Source organism: Drosophila willistoni, assembly GCF_018902025.1.
Source record: "Drosophila willistoni isolate 14030-0811.24 chromosome XL unlocalized genomic scaffold, UCI_dwil_1.1 Seg142, whole genome shotgun sequence".
In the NCBI taxonomy this organism is placed as follows: domain Eukaryota; kingdom Metazoa; phylum Arthropoda; class Insecta; order Diptera; family Drosophilidae; genus Drosophila; species Drosophila willistoni.
Window position 1 is genome coordinate 7,970,105 of NW_025814053.1, and position 20,535 is coordinate 7,990,639.

General features: G+C 38.6%; 3 protein-coding genes across 5 annotated transcripts; 2 read left to right on the plus strand and 1 right to left on the minus strand.

The window, feature by feature from the left end:
* Positions 1 to 2,758: 2,758 nt before the first annotated feature.
* On the plus strand, positions 2,759 to 4,376 carry LOC6644783 (protein ABHD11). 2 transcript variants are annotated; one of them, XM_002067338.3, is made up of 5 exons: positions 2,762 to 3,309; positions 3,366 to 3,539; positions 3,603 to 3,835; positions 3,900 to 4,037; positions 4,098 to 4,376. In XM_002067338.3, the coding sequence occupies exons 1-5, from the start codon at positions 3,049 to 3,051 to the stop codon at positions 4,231 to 4,233; spliced, it is 942 nt and encodes a 313-aa protein (XP_002067374.1). In that variant the 5' UTR covers positions 2,762 to 3,048; the 3' UTR covers positions 4,234 to 4,376. The 2 variants fall into 2 exon arrangements, with proteins under 2 accessions (XP_023032731.1, XP_002067374.1); XM_023176963.2 differs by lacking the exons at positions 3,900 to 4,037; positions 4,098 to 4,376 and having other exon boundaries at positions 2,759 to 3,309; positions 3,366 to 3,535; positions 3,603 to 3,669.
* Positions 4,377 to 4,916: 540 nt separating this feature from the next.
* LOC6644782 (protein unc-119 homolog) lies at positions 4,917 to 6,433 on the minus strand. Its single transcript, XM_002067337.4, has 3 exons — positions 5,790 to 6,433; positions 5,555 to 5,727; positions 4,917 to 5,450 (listed from the first exon to the last, which is right to left on the minus strand). Exons 1-3 carry the CDS (start codon positions 6,323 to 6,325, stop codon positions 5,332 to 5,334), a joined length of 828 nt encoding a protein of 275 aa, XP_002067373.1. The 5' UTR covers positions 6,326 to 6,433; the 3' UTR covers positions 4,917 to 5,331.
* A 968-nt stretch (positions 6,434 to 7,401) lies between these two features.
* Positions 7,402 to 20,275, plus strand: LOC6644825 (neuropathy target esterase sws). 2 transcript variants are annotated; one of them, XM_015177909.3, is made up of 11 exons: positions 7,402 to 8,181; positions 11,599 to 12,333; positions 12,404 to 13,380; positions 13,438 to 14,009; positions 14,080 to 14,498; positions 14,558 to 14,833; positions 14,901 to 15,087; positions 16,260 to 16,376; positions 18,312 to 18,523; positions 18,592 to 18,936; positions 19,001 to 20,275. In XM_015177909.3, exons 1-11 carry the CDS (start codon positions 8,080 to 8,082, stop codon positions 19,385 to 19,387), a joined length of 4,329 nt encoding a protein of 1,442 aa, XP_015033395.1. In that variant the 5' UTR covers positions 7,402 to 8,079; the 3' UTR covers positions 19,388 to 20,275. The 2 variants fall into 2 exon arrangements, with proteins under 2 accessions (XP_015033395.1, XP_002067372.2); XM_002067336.4 differs by lacking the exon at positions 16,260 to 16,376 and adding an exon at positions 17,428 to 17,544.
* The last annotated feature ends 260 nt before the right edge of the window (positions 20,276 to 20,535 follow it).

Sequence of the window (20,535 nt, forward strand, 5' to 3'; positions counted from 1 at the left end):
TTGTGCTTCAACGCTCTCTCCCTGTTCCTCGTCCTCGCTCTCTCTATCTCTGTTGGTCTCTATTTCTTCGACACTATGTTTCTTATGTCTGTCTCTCTCTCTCTCTCTCTCTCTCTCTCCCCACTCTCTTTCACTCACTCATTTGGGTGCATGCGCCAATTGTGAGCTGAAGCTCCAAGTGCAGTGCTGGATTAAGCCGAAACGGTGGCTATAGCAATCATTCATTACTACATATATTAAATTATAGAAACAATTTTAAAAGCCATATTAGGCAAATCCAATTTTAATGAGATTTTATTTCAATTGAGAAATAGAAGATGCAAGTTAAGATTTTAAGAAATTTAGACTACTTTTTTCATATGCCTTTGGGCAAGGCTATAGTTTGACCAATTTTTAATGTTAAAACGATTTATCTACTTTTAATTGTTCATTCAAAATGACATCAGAAAAAACGAAATGAAAATTGCTCTAAATATAAATTTCCTAAGTTTTATTCAACAATTCTTCGATGTGGTTAAAGTTGGATCACTCAGTAGTATGGTAGGGCCCTTAAAACCGCGGATGCCATATTGCAATACCTGCTGCGTGGCTAATCCGCCACTGTCTATGGGGACATTTCTTTGAAAATTATCTTACACAATCCAGGCCATTTATTTAGTTACACTTGTAGACTAAGAACGAAACTAAGCAAACATTAAATTAGAAATAAGGTACCAATTTTCCATTTTCAGCGTAGCAGGTGACATGTTGCCTTTTACAGGATTTTCCTAAAGATTTTACAAATAACAAATCTACTTTTATAGAAAAATTAGTAGCAATACAATTTTTGAAGGGTTCTTGATCATCTGCGACAAATACATTAACTAAATTGTGACCATACGGTCACCATTTGAATCAACATTAAAAATACTTTTCTTTTGTTTGCAAAGAGATTTTCCATTAAAATCAACTGACAGATTTCTATTTTGTGTGTATATTGCGATTACAAATTTATAACTTTTCAAAAACCAAGTTGAAATTCGTTCATTATCATAGATATTACAGCATTATATGATGACTCTAATTGTCTATGCCACATTGTACTTGTGCCTGGAAATGCATTTACTTATATGCATGTATGTTTGTACATTTGTGTATGTACATATATGTACAAGTACATATAAAATACATTTTTCGACAGCGACTTTCCCTTCCGCCAATGTGTTTTTTTTTTAGCAATTTTAGTATTTTTTTTTCCTTTTTGTTTTCATTTTGCGCGCGCGTTGCTCTTGAGACCTCTAACACATGGCCCGCTGCTTGTGGCTCCTTTTTTTTTTCTTTATAGCCGGCGAAAAGGAAAAAATTGCAAGAATTGTTCTAAATCTGCAGTGTGTGAAAGTGAAAGTGTGAAGAGGCTCGGAAGAAAAGCTGATGATGATGAAAACAAGGATGAAAGAGGGTATGAAAAAAAAACAGCTAACATAAGTTTTGAGTGTTCGTCTCACAGCTAAAGAAAGTAGCCAAAAAAGGAGAAAACAGAGGCAGAAAGAGAGAGAGAGAGAAAGAGCGATGGGTAACTGAAATAAGTACAGTCACCAACTGGTAAAGTTAGTTAAGTTGTATGTACAAACATATGTATGTATGTAGGTACATACATAGATGTAAAACTTTCATTTGACTTTTTAGCAATTAGTTAACGAAGTAGAAACAACAACATACAGAAATGAAACAGAAGCAAGAACAACAACAACAGCAACAAGGACTTAATTGTACACACATGATCTGCGCGTGTGCGTGCAAAATGCCGAAAAACTACACTATCGGGGATTCTGGTCGTGGTCCTGGTCTTGGTCTTGGTCCTGCTCATGGTCCTCTTTCTGTAGTTACATATGAATCTACATACATATACTATGTATACATACATACATATGTACATAACTGTTGGTCCACACATCGATACTCTTATATGCTCCTCACACACACGGTCCCACTCTTTCTACTTCTCTCCCTTTCTGTCGCTCTCATCTATATATAAGAGTTAACCGTTATACATATGTCACGTATACGTATCACACATACATATGTATATACATATAAACGATACGTGCATAGGGGTGAATACGAGCTAAAACCCAAAAAGGATATGTTTATACATACATGATCTGCGCGTGTGCGTGCGAAATGCCAGCAAACTACTCCACGTTTGTGTGTGTGTGAGTATGAGTGTGTTTGTGCTACTCCTTTATGTCCACACACATACACACATGCATGAAGCGCTCTCCCTCTCATCGTATGTGTTTGTGTTTGGCATTGACGACGACATCCCATTGGTCGAAAAAATTGGTTCGCCGCTATACAACGATTTATTATTAAATAACGGACGCTATTGCCGCAAGAAGTACTATCGGATGAAAACTAACTGTAGGCACGCTAGCCAAATCATGCATGCTCATTCACTCACTACCCTTTCCTTTCCCTTTTTCAATTAATTGCAAATTTCCTTCCCCTTTGCTCTAGTCCATCCGACTCTCAATGTCATCTTGATTTAATTAGAAGCTGATGTTATGTTAAGCCTGATTATTATAATTTATACAAAAGCCGGATCGCAATATTTTTGCCTCTGAGTGCTTTGAAAGATGCGGGTCTTGTGATGAAAAGCTGTTCCAAGGAGCTCAGTGTCGCTACCCAGTGGCGCCTGTGAACTGTTGGCGCTAAAAACTACCGCAATAGTATTTAAATACTCCACAATGTTGCCAGACTGCTGCTGATTATAGTTTTTATTTCAGTATGGGTATTTTTTAGTTTTAGTCTCCATCAATAGATTAAGTATACGTCAAGAAGTACATGCCGGTTATCCTGTCAATAGTCAAGAGTGACCAATAAGCAAAAATTAATTAGAAGCTACAGAAGACTCCATGGTTTTAGAATCAAAAATTTAAGACCTATCCTGATCCTTGGAGTTCCTTGGCAAGTCCGGCAAGTCGATCTAAAATACCACAATTGGTCCTCATCAACCTGATCCCAAGCAATCTTCCGGCAATTTCTTGACAATTACAAATACAAAATCAAATGTTACGTAGCCTGACAGTCAAGGTTAGGCCGAATTGCCTAATCGAAACACCGAAATGGTGCATGCTGGGAAAACACACTCGTTGCTATGCCAGCGAGCAGGAACCCAATCTCGAGCCCATAGTCATGAGCACAGATGTCTTTGATGGCCCCAAATTGGATGTCACACAGCCGCCATTGATTACGATGCACGGCCTCTTTGGATCAAAACAAAACTGGCGCGGGATAAGCAAAGCCTTGTCCCAGAGAACCAATCGTCGGGTAAGCTATTAACCTTGGCCTTGATTCGTGTTAAACTTATGTTAACTTTCGCACAGATATACACGGTGGATGCCCGTAATCATGGCGAGAGCCCGCATACCACTGTCCACAGCTCTGCTTCGATGTCAGCGGATGTGGTGGCCTTTATGAAAGCCAGAAAACTGGAGAAAGCATGCCTAATGGGTCACAGTATGGGCGGACGCACCATGATGTACTTTGCCCTAAAGTATGTACGTATAAATTAAGCATTCCCATATCCCAACTTAATGTTGAATCACCTTTATTTGGTTTAGCCCCAGTTGACGGATCGTTTAATTGTGGTCGATATATCGCCAATTGCTGTGCCCCGATCTACCAATGAAATGATACGCATATTTGATGCCATGATAAACATGACTGTTTCCCCATCCGTGTCCATGTCGGAGGGACGAAAACTAGTTCGAGAGCAAATCAAACAGGCCACTGACTCCAATGAAACGGTGGACTTTATAATGCTCAATCTGAGAAAGGATCCTCAGACGGGAGTGTAAGTATTAAACATAATATAAGCTAATAATCGATTAATATCTTCCATCCCCACCTTGACTTAGCTTCTCCTGGGCATGCAATGCACAATTGTTACGCGATTTTCTGCCAAAATTTCAGCAATATGGCTCAAAACTCTCCAACCTGCCACCATATACAGGACCAACTACATTTATATGCGGCACTCATTCACCCTACATGAAGTAAGCTGGCTAGTTAAGTGTAATCTCTGTCCATTTACCAATTTTGTCATCTTTTTGCAGACGCGATCATTGGCCACAAATTCTGGAACTATTTCCAAATGCCAGTATTCATTGGCTTGAGACTGGACATTTAGTGCACTTTGAGCAACCACAACAATTCCTAAGCCTTGTCGGAGATTTTATCAATCAGCCTTAATACAAAATTTCAATAAGTTTAGCACAAATTTTTAGTTAGATATTAGAATAATACATCTCAAATTAAAAATCGTTACTATGGATTTTGATAATATATATTTATCAATAAACTAAACCAACCATCAAGTACCTGTCAAAGGCAAACAACTTTTGAGTTTAGTTAGTTTTAGTTACTACGATGTCAAAGACAAAAGTACGACCATTAAAGATTTGAAATGATCACGATTCGTGGCTGTAAAGCAATTTGTTATCCTTTTTCTGGTTTAAAATGCATTAAGTCTGAGCATTTTCATTTATATCACGGTTATGATAAGAAATCCGTAATCCTTTGTTGCGAACTTAAAGCTTTTATATGGTTTCAAAAACTTTGACACCTTAACATTGGTAGAACAAATTATAGTTTTCTTTCTTTGTTTTTGTTATGTACATTTAAAATGTAATTCCCTTTTCGGTTTATTTTTCACTTGTTCTTTTTATATCATTTGTCATCGTTCAAAGTACATTTTAGTTTTTCTTTGTTTTGTTTCTTATTTTTTTCTCTTTCTTGTTGTTGTTTTATGTTTAAAAAATATATATACACAGACACATATACACAAAATTCATAAAGAAGCTGAATAAAAAGTTGTATGCCCAGCATATGTATATGCATATGTGTGTTTGTGTGTGTGTGTGTGTGTTGCTTAAAATTACGAACAATAAATAAATAAATAAATAAAAAAGGTAAAAAATTGAGATACACAAGGGGAAGAGGATAAAGGTGGAATCACATTGCACTTATAAATTATATAGGTATACAATTGAAATAATTTCATTTAAAAATAAAGTGAACACAGTTTGCGTGTGGTGTGTGTGTGTGTGTGTGTGAATGACTTTGTGTCATAAATACATTAAACAGGAATGGTGGGTAAAACGTTTGTGCTAAGGCTAAAATGGTTTACATTTCTTGATGTGTGTTGTTTGCATGTATGTGTGTGTGTGCAGGTGTGTGTGTAGGTGTGAAATAGTCATTAATTTGATCTCCCAACATTTCTTAAGGTTCATTTCTTTTGTTTTTGCTCCAGGTTTGTTTTGGTTTTATATATTGTTGATTTCAATTTGGTTAGACTATAATGCCGCCATCGTATGCATAGTCGGCCTTGTTGTGCATAACAAGTCGATTTTCCACGAAGTAAAAGCTGTCTGATCGCGTCTCAAATGGGCTCGATATCATTTCAGCAACTAAAAAAGATATAAGCATAATGAATAATAATGAAACTTAAAACATTCTTAAGTCAAGACCTAAAACCTTGACTTAATTCAACTACAATTGGATTCATACTCACCTAGGTCTGGTGGAAGATTAGGAAACTCGTATATGTGCTCGCAAGTGTTTTTCGAATATGGAATGCAATAGCCAAATTCAAAATCGAATGTCTTTAGCAAACGATCACGGAAAAAATGACGTTCAATCATACGAAAATTGTTCACTGGCTGGCTGCCCACCGTGAATTCCACACTGAAAGCACCAAAAGGATAATAAAAATACAATGATGATGATGATTTACGAGGGACACTTACGTGGCTCCCACAGTTTTCAGATTGAGGAATGCAGGCGTAAATTGATAACGCACATAGCGTCCGGCATTCGGATCGGCAGTGTCTTCTAGTGATAGCTCCTCGGCGGCGGCCAGCATTGTATCTTCAACGGATAGCCCATCGGGAAATTGCTCGCTGGGGGGCTTGGCGATCTCAAAGAGTACCGCACCGCTCTCTAGATCACGGATTTTAAAGCGTGTAAAATCAATTTCGAACACATTGGCGTTTGCCGAGCAGAGATAATCATCGGTGATTTTGGTGAGATGGAGTACATCCTCGGGACTGACATTAGATTCCTCCAATGGCTTCCGTTTGCAATCAGCACCAGGTCCTACCAGGCCAGTGGCGGAATTACCACCAACTCCAACTCCAACACCGACACCGACACCGACAGCAGATGCAGCCACAGAGGAAGCGGAATTGTTGGCTTCATTTGCCGAGTTGGCGGTGTTGCTGCTGGAATTGGATGCTGAGGAGGCGTTTTGCACAGGATTCAGTTGCTTGCCAACGACAGACATGGCCGACAGAGTGGACCGGGGTGCTGGGGGGTAGGAAATGAAGGATGTGGATGATGAGATCCTTTCCTGTCGTCTCCTGTCACCAATTTAATGACTATTTACACTGCTCTACACTGAAAAAAAACAAATAAGAATGGAGAAAAGAGAAATAAGAGAACGAGACAAAAAGAAAAAGTTTGTTAAACTTGAGCCAAACGACAACAACAACAACAACATCAACCCTTGACGACGCGACCCAATTTCTGCGCTCTGCTTTGGCACAACAGCCCCTCTCCTCTCCAGTGACACCTACCGCTCTTTATCCTACACTCACACGCACACACACACACACACCCTCCTTCTTTTTTGTCCATTGGCCGTGTCAATAATTTTTTTTTCTTTTTGCAACTTGCCTTTGTTTGTTTTGTTTGTCGTGGCGCCCCACTTGGCTGCTGCTGCGGCTGGTCTTGTTAAATTAAATGCATCGCTTACATGCACACTTAGTTAGCATGAATTTATTTCAAATATCAGGCATTTGTTATTTAATTTATATACAAATTCACTACAGCAACAACAACAACTTTTCTCCTCTGCAATTCCAAGCATGGACACGAACCACTAGTGCTGCCAAAATATCGCAGAAGTATCGATATTTTTTTCAAAAATTTGCCATTCACTGGGAAAACGTAAACAATAAATGGCAAATAACGAAGATGAAGAAATCAAATTCAAATAAATATTTGAAACGGTCGAAAAATGTCTGCCCATACTACAATTTTGTGAAGTTAGATTTCTTTGACATCAACTTGACTATTCATAATTATGCCTATCAAATATTTTGTAAACTTTTTAATTCTGTGGAAGGGTTTTATACATACAATTTACATGTAAATTAGGTTTAAGTTTTATAACCGTACAATGTTGATATATTTGGTCGATTATTAATAGTTGTTTGTTTTGTTGCACCAAGTTTGCCTAAAGTAGCTGTTAAATCAGCTGTTCTCTGATAATGAACGTTGCCAGTGTTGCAATGTGTAGCTGCTGTCGGTAATCGAGTCAGCTGTTTTGGCAATCGGTACCAGTGAGTCCGAGAATAGCTCCAAAAATAAAAAATGCAAAAGCATCAATATCGATAGTGTTGTTTTCCCATTTCGTACTTTTTCAATAGCAAAATTTCTCGTATTGTTTATCTCGCTAATAGCATAAAAACGAAGAGACTGAGAGCAGAGTCTGCGTTTGCCGTTTCCAATTAATAGCAAACCAAATAGAATAAACGTGAGGGGTGGTCGGTCAAAAAGGGGGAGAGCGAGCCCCAAAACTAAAAACTGAAGAGCCGGGATTTGCCTTTGCCAAAGGGGAAAAAGGATATACTAATAGTTATAGTTTTTTCTAAGTGTGTGCGCGTATACATATGTGAGTGCTCGATTGCATTGTGAGCGTGAGAAAGCTGACGCACTGTGCATTTAATTGCACAAATCAAGTCAAGTGGTTGCAGAAGTAAACACGGCGAGATTGGCCGTGAACAAAACCCCCCATACCCCTTAATACCACTGCAGCTGCTACCCTTACACCTACCCCTAACACCCCCACCATCAGTACAATTCGCTCGCGTTCAGTCTTCGTTAACAAAAAGAAAAATCACAATCTGGCTGCAAAATTCGGTAGTGTAGTGTTGGTGTGTTCAGTCTTTGTCTTTGGAGGGCAAACGACAAACCTCCATTAATACACGGGAAAAAAAACACGAAGGAGGAGGGGGAGAAGGTGGAGAAACAGATATGGATGTCCTGGAACTGTTGCGTGCGAGTGCCAATGGCTGTTACAACACAATATTCTCAGATGCCTGGAGTCAATATGTGTCTCAGCAGATTACATCGTCGGTGAGTTTCCAAAAAAAAAAAAAAAAAGTTCTAGTCAGATGGTTAAGTGAGGGGTAGGGGATGGCAGAAGATAAGGGGTGATGCATGATCGCGCGCGCAAAATCAGTTGCAATTGGTTTATTGTTTAGGCTAATAATAATAGTAGTAGTAGTATAGGCCCCCTTTTCCCGTCTCACCCACTACCATTCTTCGCTCATCCACCCACATACATACATACATACATATGTATATATTTCTATGTGCGTGAGCAAGTGGCTTTGTTGCTCTCTCTCTCCCTTCCTCTTTCTCTCTCTCCGTTAGATTAGAAACAGCTGCCTTTTACCTTGGCCATTGTTGTTATAGTTATCTCTTTTTATCATGGTGTGTTACACTTCCGTCAATAACAACAAGGAAGCATAAGAGAATAAAGTTCGTTGTGCGGTGTAACGACATGGGAATACACTATACGTACATGCATACATACAGTTAGAATTAAATAGATTAAAACTTTTATGTGTGCATGTGAGTTCTTCTTTTGTCTTCCAAAGATTTTTATTTTATCTTAACGATTAGCAAACAAAAATTAATGAAGAATATTAAAAACAACTTTATCTAACAATATGGCCGAGATATAAATATGACAATTTTTTGTTTAATATAGCCGACCTGTTAACACACTGCGCGACAAAAATAAATAGAAAACAACTCGAATAAAATAAAATGTTAACATTACTTTCAAAATTTTCCAACTGTGGAATAGTTTTAATTGAAATCTGTGACTTAATCTTAAGCAAATGGGGGAAATAGCAACCAAAAAACGAACAATCAAGCAATGAATGCATAAACTCACTGTACTCATGCTTCTTATCAAAAAAATACTTTTTATGTGCGCACAGATTTCTGTCATAATTTAATATACGCTTATTGCAAGGTCAATTAATTTCCGTACGGTTAAAACAAGTCGAAAACAATTCGACTTAAAAATACTTTAACAAAAGAAGTTTACCGTTACAATAGGCAAATTGTTTAATTACATTCCTTATCCAAGTCAGGTCTTTATTTTGGTTTTTTATTTTTAACCAAAGAGAAAAGTAACGTACATACATTTTGGATTCTCGATCCTCCACGCCCAAAAATCCTTTGTTCAAAAATGATTCATTTGCGCTTCAAATGACATTATGTATGTATGAATAATATGAGTAATTCTAGGTCAATCAACAGATGATCAAACCAAAATAAACCAGAGGGCCGGGGCTAACTTCGACCGCGTCAAAGTTTGAATACCCTTGCAACTTTTATGGTAACTCTTTCCTTACCTATAGCCATCAAAGTGAAAAAACGTTCAAGCTAAAAAGGCTAATGTTTGCGAAAGATCGGCCTACAATCTTAGCATAGCAAATAACGACGATATTGATCAAAGTCACTGTTTTCCACCGATCGTTCCTATGGGAGCTATATGATATAGTAACCCGATCTTTATCAAATTCGGCACAGTCATTTACAGATACATTAAACTAACAAATGTTTAATTTGAAAGCAATCGCGTCAAAAGTAACGAAGTTATTGACAAAAGTCACTGTTTTCGAACGATCGTTCCTATGGGAGCTACATGATATAGTCACCCGATCTTGATCAAATTTGGCACAATCGTTTATACATATGTGTAATTAACTCTCCAATATTAAATTTCATGACAATAGCTCAGAAAATGACGAAGTTATTAAAAAAAGTCACAGTTCGTGACTTTGCCATTTGTATGGGAGCTATATGATATAGTGATCCGATCCGGCTGAATCCGAGATATACAACGCCTGCAGTATATACAAGCCTACATGCAAAATTTCAGCTCTGTAGCTTCAACGGTCTAGGAGGAGTTTGCGTTGATCCAGACGGACGGACGGACATGACTATTTCAACTCGTCTCGTCGTGGTGATCAAGAATATATACACTTCTGACCAAAATTAATATACCCTTTTTGCAAGGGTATAAATATTCAAGAAGGGGGTAAACTGTGGAAAATTTAAATATGTATGTATGTATGTATGTAAATCTAATATTCTCACGACTTACATAAAAATGAACGATGGAAAATACATATTCAAGAAGAGCCTCCAACACTCTTATCGCTAATTTCTTAACTGATAATGATAATGAAACACTGACCCCGAAATAAAAAAGGGGGCTCTCAAGCGTAGCTGATTTATACAAAACAAACTGTGTAACTATAGTAAGCATACATGAAGGTTCATGTTGATGTTCATGTTGTTTCGCTAATCACTAGCACGTGCAGTCTCTTTTCTTTTTTTTTACTTACCGTTTTGTCTAAATCATTTTGCCATAATTCAATTAACCCCTTGGGGCCAAATAAATTTAAATAGGCAACCCCCCAACCCCAGTCACTTGTGACTTATTTTTGGTTACTTAGACTTGAATTGTCTGTGAAATCTATGTACATATGTATGTACATATGTATCTACATACACACATACATATGTATGTATGTACATATCTACATATATCACTGCAAACAATAAATAGAGTAAATCGAATAAAAAATTAACAAAGTATGACTGATTGTTCACACCTGCCTAGGGTTTTTTTTTAGCAAGGTAATCAGCAATTCATATAACAACATGGCCTTTGGGAAACTTGAACCAAGAAACCATGTGCCTTATAATATGTGATCAGCAGACGACTTCCTCCCAAACACCCACTACGTCTATTACACATGAAGGGGATTTATAATGTACATTTGTAGTCATCTGATTTTCGTTATTAATTAACACCCCACCAACTAAAAATAAAAATTGGGCAACGTTTCTGCCTCTGGTAGGGTATCCAATATTCTTGTTAATGGAATATTGTGATTCTAAATTCACATGCAATTGCTTTCAAAGTTCAATTAAAGTTGATGATTAATTACAGGAAGAGGGCTTAAATATACATACATACATACTTATGTGTTTGTTCGTCTGTATGCAAATATCGGGCCAATTGAAACTCTCAAGATGCTGCACAATTGAATCTTTCATCTTTTGCGCCATGATCGGAGCAGGTTATGTACTTATAGACAATAAAATGTCAAAAGGTGATCAGAAACAGATAAAATTAACACTTTTTGGAACGTTCTGTAATTAGGTTATGTTACGTTATTTTAAATTGACGAGAGATTTTCAACAGATGAGATTTATTAAGATTTTAAGTGAAGTTTAAAGTTACTATTTTCGGTCTCCCTAAGAATCGTATCCCTAGATAAGGCAGAACTTTAATAAATTTCTTTTTGATGTGTTTCTCTCTTTCTCTCCTCGTGAAGCTTTCAAAATACTTAACCAACACTGTTGACAGCGACAATCAGTGTTAATTTGTAATTGATCAACATAATCGAACATAATCTCGATCCTTAATAATTTGTATCGCTTTGTTGTTTATTTATGCAGTTGTACCTGTACATCGCCTTGGGCATTCTAACCGTGCTCTTTGTGGCCTGGTTCATATATTTTAAACGTCTCGCACGTTTACGGCTGCGTGATGAAATTGCCCGATCATTGAACGCCGTCACCTCAGCCTCTGGTGGGGATTTGCGCGGCTTGAGATTTCGCAAACGCGACAAAATGCTCTTTTATGGTCGGAGAATGTTGCGCAAAATGAAAAATGTCAGCGGACAGATGTATAGCAGCGGCAAGGGCTACAAGAGGCGGGCCGTAATGCGGTTCGCTCGACGCATACTTCAGCTGCGACGTGAGAATATGCCGCTGGAGATGAGGACAGTGGAACCGCCGGCGGAGTATCTCGAGGAGACAATCGAGGGCAGTGATCGTGTGCCACCGGATGCTCTATATATGCTTCAGAGTATACGCATTTTTGGGCACTTTGAGAAGCCAGTGTTTCTCAAATTATGCAAGCACACCCAGGTGCTGGAGCTAATGGCTGGCGATTATCTATTCAAGATCACTGATGCCGATGACAGTGTCTATATTGTTCAATCGGGCATGATCAATGTATATATCTCGAATGCGGATGGCAGCACATTGTCCCTGAAGACAGTGCGTAAAGGAGAATCGGTGACATCGCTGCTCAGTTTCATCGATGTGCTATCCGGTAATCCAAGTTACTATAAAACGGTTACGGCCAAAGCCATGGAGAAATCCGTCGTAATACGTTTACCCATGCAGGTTAGCCCCCATGCTGAAACCTTCATGTACTGACCACACCTCTCATTTATCTTCGTTTCTTTTGTTGCAGGCATTTGAGGAGGTGTTCCGTGAGAATCCCGATGTAATGATACGTGTTATTCAGGTCATCATGATTCGATTGCAGCGCGTCCTTTTTACCGCTCTCCGCAATTATCTTGGCCTTAATGCTGAGCTTGTCCAGAATCATATGCGCAATAAGAGCATAACAATTTCCGGACATCTCAACTCGCAATCTCAATCGTCGCAATCGATGCGGCAGCAGACGACAGCAACGGCAACTGGTGGAACATCGGCAACTGCTTTGGGGGGTCAACAATTGCCAGCCGCCGTTCCATCGTTGCCGTTGCAGCGACAACCGCCGCCGCCTACCATTGCGCCGCCTTTGCGTCATTCACGCGAAGAGCATACCCTGTCGGGTCCAAATCCTAATCCAAATAGTGGCAACAATGTTCAATTGCCTGAAGTGCATGGAGATGCGCCAAACATTGATATCTACCATCAGCAACAACATGGCGGTAGCACCTCGACGGGCAATTTGTCTACTCGACGTGGCTCTTTGGTTCAACCGTCGATCGGAGGAGGAGGAGGAGGGTCAACGGCTCAAGAAGGAGGATGTGCTGCAGCTGGTGCTCCAACCATAGATATGCGTCTCATTCAGTCATCGGCCGTGGAAAGTTTACGCAAAGAGCTTGGTCTGCCCAACGAGGATGCGCATATAATAGAGCCATTTGTTGAGGTCCGTGAACTGGAACCCAATGTCACCCTCATAACGGAGGGCAATGCCGATGATGTTTGCATATGGTTTGTGATGACCGGCACCTTGGCGGTTTACCAAGGTGTTGCAGATGCCACACGCTCCTCCACTGCCACCACCAAATCAGATAAGTCTGATTTGCTTATACATTTTGTCCATCCGGGTGAAATTGTCGGCGGTTTGGCCATGCTAACCGGCGAGGCTAGTGCCTATACGATTCGTTCGCGAAATAATAGTCGTGTGGCCTATATAAGACGTGCGGCCATTTATCAGTAAGTGGTTCCATCACAATTTCCTGTATAATCTCTAATCTCATCAATTATCTGTAGGATTATGCGACAGCGTCCACGAATAGTTTTGGATCTGGGCAATGGTGTGGTGCGTCGTCTCTCCCCCTTGGTACGGCAATGTGATTATGCCTTGGACTGGATCTTTCTAGAGTCCGGACGTGCCGTCTATCGACAGGATGAGAGCAGTGATAGCACTTACATTGTATTGAGTGGACGTATGCGTTCAGTAATTACGAATCCGGGTGGCAAAAAGGAAATTGTCGGTGAATATGGCAAAGGAGATCTGGTGGGCATTGTTGAGATGATCACAGAGACATCACGGACCACCACTGTTATGGCGGTGCGTGACTCCGAATTGGCCAAATTGCCAGAGGGCCTGTTCAATGCCATCAAATTGCGTTATCCAATTGTGGTTACAAAGCTAATTAGTTTTCTAAGTCATCGGTTTTTGGGTTCCATGCAGACACGCGGCAGCACAGGGGCACCAGGTGCGCCAGTCGAGGCTAATCCGGTAACGCACAAGTATTCAACAGTGGCTCTGGTGCCCATTACAGATGAAGTGCCGCTAACGCCATTCACCTATGAGCTGTATCATTCACTATGTGCCATAGGTAAGCAGTATTTCTATCTCTTTCTCTCTCTCTAAAGTCTTAACTATCTCTTCGTCTATGTCAATTTTAGGCCCTGTTCTACGTCTCACCTCGGAGGTGGTACGCAAGCAGCTGGGTCAAAACATATTTGAGGCCGCAAATGAGTATCGTTTGACCTCATGGCTTGCCCAGCAAGAGGATCGTAATATTATCACATTATATCAGTGTGATAATTCGTTAAGTCCCTGGACCCATCGTTGTATGCGTCAAGCGGATGTGATTCTAATTGTCGGCCTTGGAGATCGTTCACATTTGGTTGGGAAATTTGAACGTGAAATCGATCGTCTTGCCATGCGCACACAAAAGGAGCTGGTGCTCCTCTATCCGGAGACAACGAATGCCAAACCAGCCAATACACTCAGTTGGCTGAATGCTCGTCCCTGGGTAACTAAGCATCATCATGTGCTCTGTGTGAAGCGTATTTTTACCCGCAAAAGTCAATATCGAATTGTAAGTTAACCAACACAAAAGGAAATTGCTCGCTTTAAGTTTGTGTTTCTATTTCCTAGAATGATCTCTACAGTCGTGTCCTGCTATCGGAGCCAAATATGCATTCCGATTTCTCACGTTTGGCCCGTTGGCTAACGGGCAACTCTATTGGACTGGTACTGGGTGGTGGCGGTGCTCGAGGTGCTGCCCATATTGGCATGCTGAAAGCCATACAAGAGGCTGGTATACCCATCGATATGGTTGGTGGGGTTAGCATTGGTGCCCTAATGGGTGCCCTCTGGTGCTCCGAGAGAAATATCACCACAGTAACGCAAAAGGCACGCCAGTGGTCCAAAGTAAGTAATGATTCAACATTATCCAGATATAGACACAAGTTAAACGTTCTATATATTCTTTGTCTAGAAAATGACAAAATGGTTCCTACAATTGCTGGATCTTACCTATCCCATTACATCAATGTTTTCGGGCCGTGAATTCAACAAGACCATACATGATACATTTGGTGATGTGAGCATTGAGGATCTGTGGATACCCTATTTCACACTGACAACCGATATCACCGCCAGTTGCCATCGCATTCACACAAACGGTGAGTGAGTCTATTGTGAGGTGTAGTAATGTAGCTTGCTAGTCGGATAACATTTGCTTCCATTACTTCTACCAATCTCTACTATCTATCTATCTACATATGTATATTTATAATTCTTTTTTGCTTTTCAAATTTCCTGGCAAGGGAAACGTTATAGGCAATATAGACTTAGTATATCTCTTAATATTTTGAATATTTATTTCGGTTTCTCAATGCTTTGCTTTCAAAAAATATTTAACAACCTGCAAGGGTATCTAATTTTTCGGTGTGCCAATGTTATCTTTCTGTATATTAATTTTTTGGGTTATTATTTGTTATCGTTTAATGTTTGTTGTTGTGTTCTAATTATGCTCGATCCCTTGACTTATTAAACAAAACTTATATTCCTACAAACATACGTACAATGTTATTGGTTTTCTTGTAGTTTCTTTTTTTTTTAGGCATTTATGCATGTCTGCCTGTCGTTTTCACCATAATCTGCCTTACAAGGGGATTTCGGACAAATTAGATTTAAATTTCGATTACATCAAAATCATCGATATCGAAAGTAATCGAATATAAGATCCTAGAGAAAAATCTATAGTCTGTAATTTCTCCCTGTAGGCACATTGTGGTCCTTTTAACACTCGTGCACCCACAACACAACACATCCGAACACACACACACACACGTACATACACACCTACTGAGTCGACCTACATGCATACAAATACATACGTTCAGGTTAGTGGCAACATAAAACTGGCAAATCGTTTCTGTTGCTTACAAAAAAAAAAAAAAGTCACAAACAATTTGATGCTATGCTTGATGTCTTAGCTAGAATCTAATCCTGCTAACTTTACTAGGTCCAATACGGTGGTACCCAATCTCGTATTCCTTACTTCCTAACCCTAACCCTAAACCTAATCTTAAAAAAACCAAAAAAAAAAAACTACTTACAAGAAAATGTCGCCCATCGCCTAAAGCTGTTTCTCTCTCTCTCTCTTTCTCTTTTTATCTTCCCAATACCAACAATTCAAACATACACGCACACCTGATTACAACAACAACTACTACTACTGGTCATATATCGTTACAAAATCCAACAACCAATTGTCGTTGCCAATTCTCCTCCATCCAACCATCCAATCCAATCCTCAAAAAAAAAAAAAAAACTCTAAAACTAAATGCAGGATCTCTGTGGCGTTATGTACGCTCATCCATGTCGCTAAGCGGCTATATGCCACCACTCTGTGATCCAAAAGATGGACATCTTCTGCTGGATGGCGGCTATGTAAATAATTTGCCAGGTAAATAAAAAACAAAACCAAAACCAAATTAGCAAAACCTTAACCTAGAGATACGAATCGAGTTACCGTTAATTAAATTTTTTTTGTTTTGTGTAAAAGTTCAGAGCTGGTTGGCGGCGCAGAGTGTTGGATAAAATCTATTAAATAAGTTATAAATTATACATATATTTGCATGTGTATATATCTAGATATATATATATATAAAGCATAGAAAGCGCATATATATATATGCATATAGGTATACATATGTATCCTGCAAAATTTGTCAGATTTTTTTTTAATTATTCTTAAAACCGTTACGCGTTGATATTTCTATGTCCATTTCCATGTCGCTTTTTTGAAATGTGTTGGCAACTCTGCAAATTCCTTTATCGCTTATCGATAACCTCGAGCGGTTCAAACGGAACTCCTCCGACGTTCAAACAGCTGGCATTGTTGTCTGTCTTAAATCTCCCATCCACCCACTGTCCCTACCACCCCCACCCCCCAATCCGCCAACACACTCACACATAGTAAATAAACAAAGAGTGCACACACACACACACACACACACACATCATTATATTTTCTTTATCTCCTTAATACATTTTCAAATTTCCTTTAATATATACATACATAGTTTCAGTTTTGTACTATTATTATTTTTTGTTTTGTGTAATTTTTAGTAATTTATAGTAACATTTTTTAGTGGCTTTTTTAATTTGTATTTGTAGAGTGTATTGTGTGAATAACTAAATCATAATTTCATTTGTAGTTTGAAAACCGAAAGAAAACAAAAATTCAAGCAAACCAAAACAAAACTGTAGACCGTTACTTGCAATCACAACAACAACGGTATAACATTTGTGTCTACCTCTCTCTCTCTCTTTCTTTCTTTCTTTCTCCTTTTGCCATTCAAATTTATCCTTTCACACACACACATTCACAAACACATTTACACATACACCTCACACCCTCTCCTACCACCCACTTCCTACACTGTCTGCATCACATATGTAACTCCGCGTGCTGTTGTTGTAACCCCCCCGCTATATGTAATACCAATCATCAGGTCACCTGTGGCGCTATTGTCGTGCCAGTATGTCCATTGCCGGTGTCTTTCCGCCCTTCTGTGATTATCGGGATGGCCATTTGCTGCTCGATGGCTGTTATACAAACAATGTGCCAGGTAAAACACACAAAACAAACAAACAAAATCACAAAGCAACAAACAACTTGTTTACAATAATACAAATTTGTTTAATTCCAACGCTCTGCGCTCAAAAACCCTAAAACCCGTTACAAATTGCTTAAATTGTTTTTGAAGAGTTTATATCTTTTAAGAAGTAACCTTTAATTTACATTAAACTCTTTTATTATAGTTTTTAGAATAAGAAGCAGGGACCTTTAAAATCAAAAAAATTATTAATTTTGAATTAGAATTTGATTAAAAATCAACTCAATAGCTGTGTGTCAAAACCAACGCTACCGGGATAATAAATTCCTGCCTAAAATGATTAGGAAATTTCAAAATATTTTCCAATTGATGTTGCCATAAGTACATATATATCCACAAAATGTTGCCTAAGGACAACTCTTATCATACAAGGATTAACTCAATTCCATTGCCTGAATAAAGTTCTTCGAACAATCTCAATGAATGGTTATTAGAACAGAATGGTCAAGTTAATAGAAATATATGTAACTACGTATTAAGCGAAATGGAACTAAGTTTTAGGGGGAATATAACAAATTTTGAGAGGCATTCAATTTAAATCTTTTGAATTTATCAATTAAGACTTTTGTGTGCACTAAGTATTTCTTTATATGCCTATTCTTTAAAATATCTTTTTCTTAACTAAACCAAACTCATGTTGCATGATCGCGGCCTGAACCAAAACAAACAATTAAATTGTTATAACACTTGAAATGGCAATGGCATTAACATTAATTTAGCTGATGTGATGCACAATTTGGGAGCTGCTCATATAATTGCCATTGATGTGGGCTCTCAGGATGATACCGATCTAACAAATTATGGTGATGATCTAAGTGGCTGGTGGTTGCTCTATAAAAAATGGAATCCCTTCACCTCGCCAGTTAAGGTGCCCGATTTGCCCGATATACAATCTCGTCTGGCTTATGTGTCGTGTGTGAGACAGCTTGAAGTGAGTGGATCTGATTCTTCCTGAGATCTGTCATTCTCATTTCGTTTTCGTTTTGTTTATTGATTTAGGAGGTGAAAAATTCGGATTACTGCGAATATATTCGACCGCCAATTGACAAATACAAGACATTGGCCTTTGGCAGCTTTGATGAGATACGCGATGTGGGCTATGTCTTTGGCAAAAACTATTTCGAGAGCATGGCCAAGGCGGGTCGTTTGGGACGTTTCAATCAATGGTTCAACAAGGAGCCACCCAAGCGTGGCAATCACGCATCGCTCAATGAGTATACGTTTATTGATTTAGCTCAAATTGTCTGCAAATTACCCGAAACGTATGCTGTGAACACTGCAGAGATATTCAGTGAGGATGAGGACTGTGATGGTTATATATCGGAGCCAAGTACGCTGAATACGGTAAGTATATATATACATACATGATAACTGAACGCACAATTGTGATTCATTGTTTTCTTCACAGGATCGTCGAATTCAGGTGCCACGAGCTGGTAACTCATTATCGTTATCAGAGGCTGAAATGGATTCCGATGTGGAGATTGATTTCAGAAGCGATAGTAAAAAGGATAAAGCAACTCAATCAACACCGCCGGCTCCTGGCAAAGACAACGAGGATAAAACCGATGCGGTGGATAGAATACCATTATTAACACTAGAAAGGCCATTGACTGACCAGCAGCAACAGCATAGCGACGAGACTGACGAACAGGAAACGCCGCGGGCGATGAAAGATGGCACAAACACAATGACAACCCAAACGACGTCACCCACAACGGATGCGGGTTCGGAATGGGCGGGCAGCGAGTCGGAGTTAGAAAAGGAGAACAAAAATGTCAATACCAAAAACTAACCAATAGATAATTATCTCGATATATGAACACATGGCACCACCACCCCCACCTCCCATTCATCCACAAATCACCAGGCGAACGAAAGAAAAGGAAAAAAGAAACATTAAATTAAATGAAATTTGTTATTCGTTCAAATTTAAATTTAAATATTAATTTAGGCTCTAGTTTTACGTACACCTGTTTTTTTCCCTATCCCGCCATCGACTCCAGATAAAATTTTAGATATTTTGTATATATATATAACTAGATATATATCTTTGCTGAAACATCCCTTGCTCTCTATCTATCTCTCTCTCTCTCTCTCTCTCCCCCTATTAACACCTGAACCACCAAACCTATCATCTGTCACATGAAAATATTGCACATGACATTTATTTTATAGTTTTAGCTATATATACAAATTGTTTCATTTATGGACAGATTTACTCTCAATTTTTTCCCCTCTTTTTTTTTTTGTAAAATAAACAATTGAAAGTACAAAGGAAATTGTTTACTATTCGGGTAATGCGCTAAATTAACCAAGGGGAATGATTTAAGATTAAATTTTGTTATTCCTTTGGAAGAGTCTTCGAAGTTTAAAAGACAAATTAAAGAGACACTGTCTACTTTCTTTTCTGTTGTGAATTGTCCGGCTTTTAGTTTAATAAATCAACATGTCAGATGCAGATTTGTAATAATAAAATACACGAATTTATAATGCAATTATTTGGTGGTGTAGATGAATAAACTATTTTATTATATGATGCAGACGGGATGCTATCCATCTGAAAGTATCACAATGAATTTGTCGATCGGCTTAAAATGTACATATATAACTCGATTTAAGTAAATTTAAGTAGCAACCAAGAATGTAAATACTAAAATAAAGTGAACAAAATGCAAATTAATTCCAGACGTTTAATGTAATGTTTTCTTTAACTGGGCAAGATAGGTAAGTGTACGCCAAAAAATGCAATATCAAAGATATCAAATCCGTAGAAGTACTTACCTTTGATTTTCAACTTTTTACTTTTTCCCAACTATCCTTTAAAGATGATTTTCCTGACTAAAAACCAAAATTGAAAATTTTCTCAACAAGTTAAGATTTGTTTTATCGTTTGTTTACTTGGGAGCATAAATCTTGGAATTACATTGTGTAAACTTGTCC

What these genes read in the sequence shown, in the direction of transcription:
- LOC6644783 (XM_002067338.3), top strand. Translation starts at nt 3,049, where the DNA reads ATGTTACGTAGCCTGACAGTCAAGGTTAGGCCGAATTGCCTAATCGAA. An exon ending in TGTACTTTGCCCTAAAGTAT is followed by an intron (nt 3,540 to 3,602) that starts GTACGTATAAAT and finishes TATTTGGTTTAG; the next exon opens with CCCCAGTTGACGGATCGTTT. An exon ending in ACTCATTCACCCTACATGAA is followed by an intron (nt 4,038 to 4,097) that starts GTAAGCTGGCTA and finishes ATCTTTTTGCAG; the next exon opens with ACGCGATCATTGGCCACAAA.
- LOC6644825 (XM_015177909.3), top strand. Translation starts at nt 8,080, where the DNA reads ATGGATGTCCTGGAACTGTTGCGTGCGAGTGCCAATGGCTGTTACAAC. An exon ending in TCATTCACTATGTGCCATAG is followed by an intron (nt 14,010 to 14,079) that starts GTAAGCAGTATT and finishes TGTCAATTTTAG; the next exon opens with GCCCTGTTCTACGTCTCACC. An exon ending in CCATCGCATTCACACAAACG is followed by an intron (nt 15,088 to 16,259) that starts GTGAGTGAGTCT and finishes AACTAAATGCAG; the next exon opens with GATCTCTGTGGCGTTATGTA.
- LOC6644782 (XM_002067337.4), bottom strand. Translation starts at nt 6,325, where the DNA reads ATGTCTGTCGTTGGCAAGCAACTGAATCCTGTGCAAAACGCCTCCTCA. An exon ending in CTGAAAACTGTGGGAGCCAC is followed by an intron (nt 5,728 to 5,789) that starts GTAAGTGTCCCT and finishes TGGTGCTTTCAG; the next exon opens with TGTGGAATTCACGGTGGGCA. An exon ending in TAATCTTCCACCAGACCTAG is followed by an intron (nt 5,451 to 5,554) that starts GTGAGTATGAAT and finishes TATCTTTTTTAG; the next exon opens with TTGCTGAAATGATATCGAGC.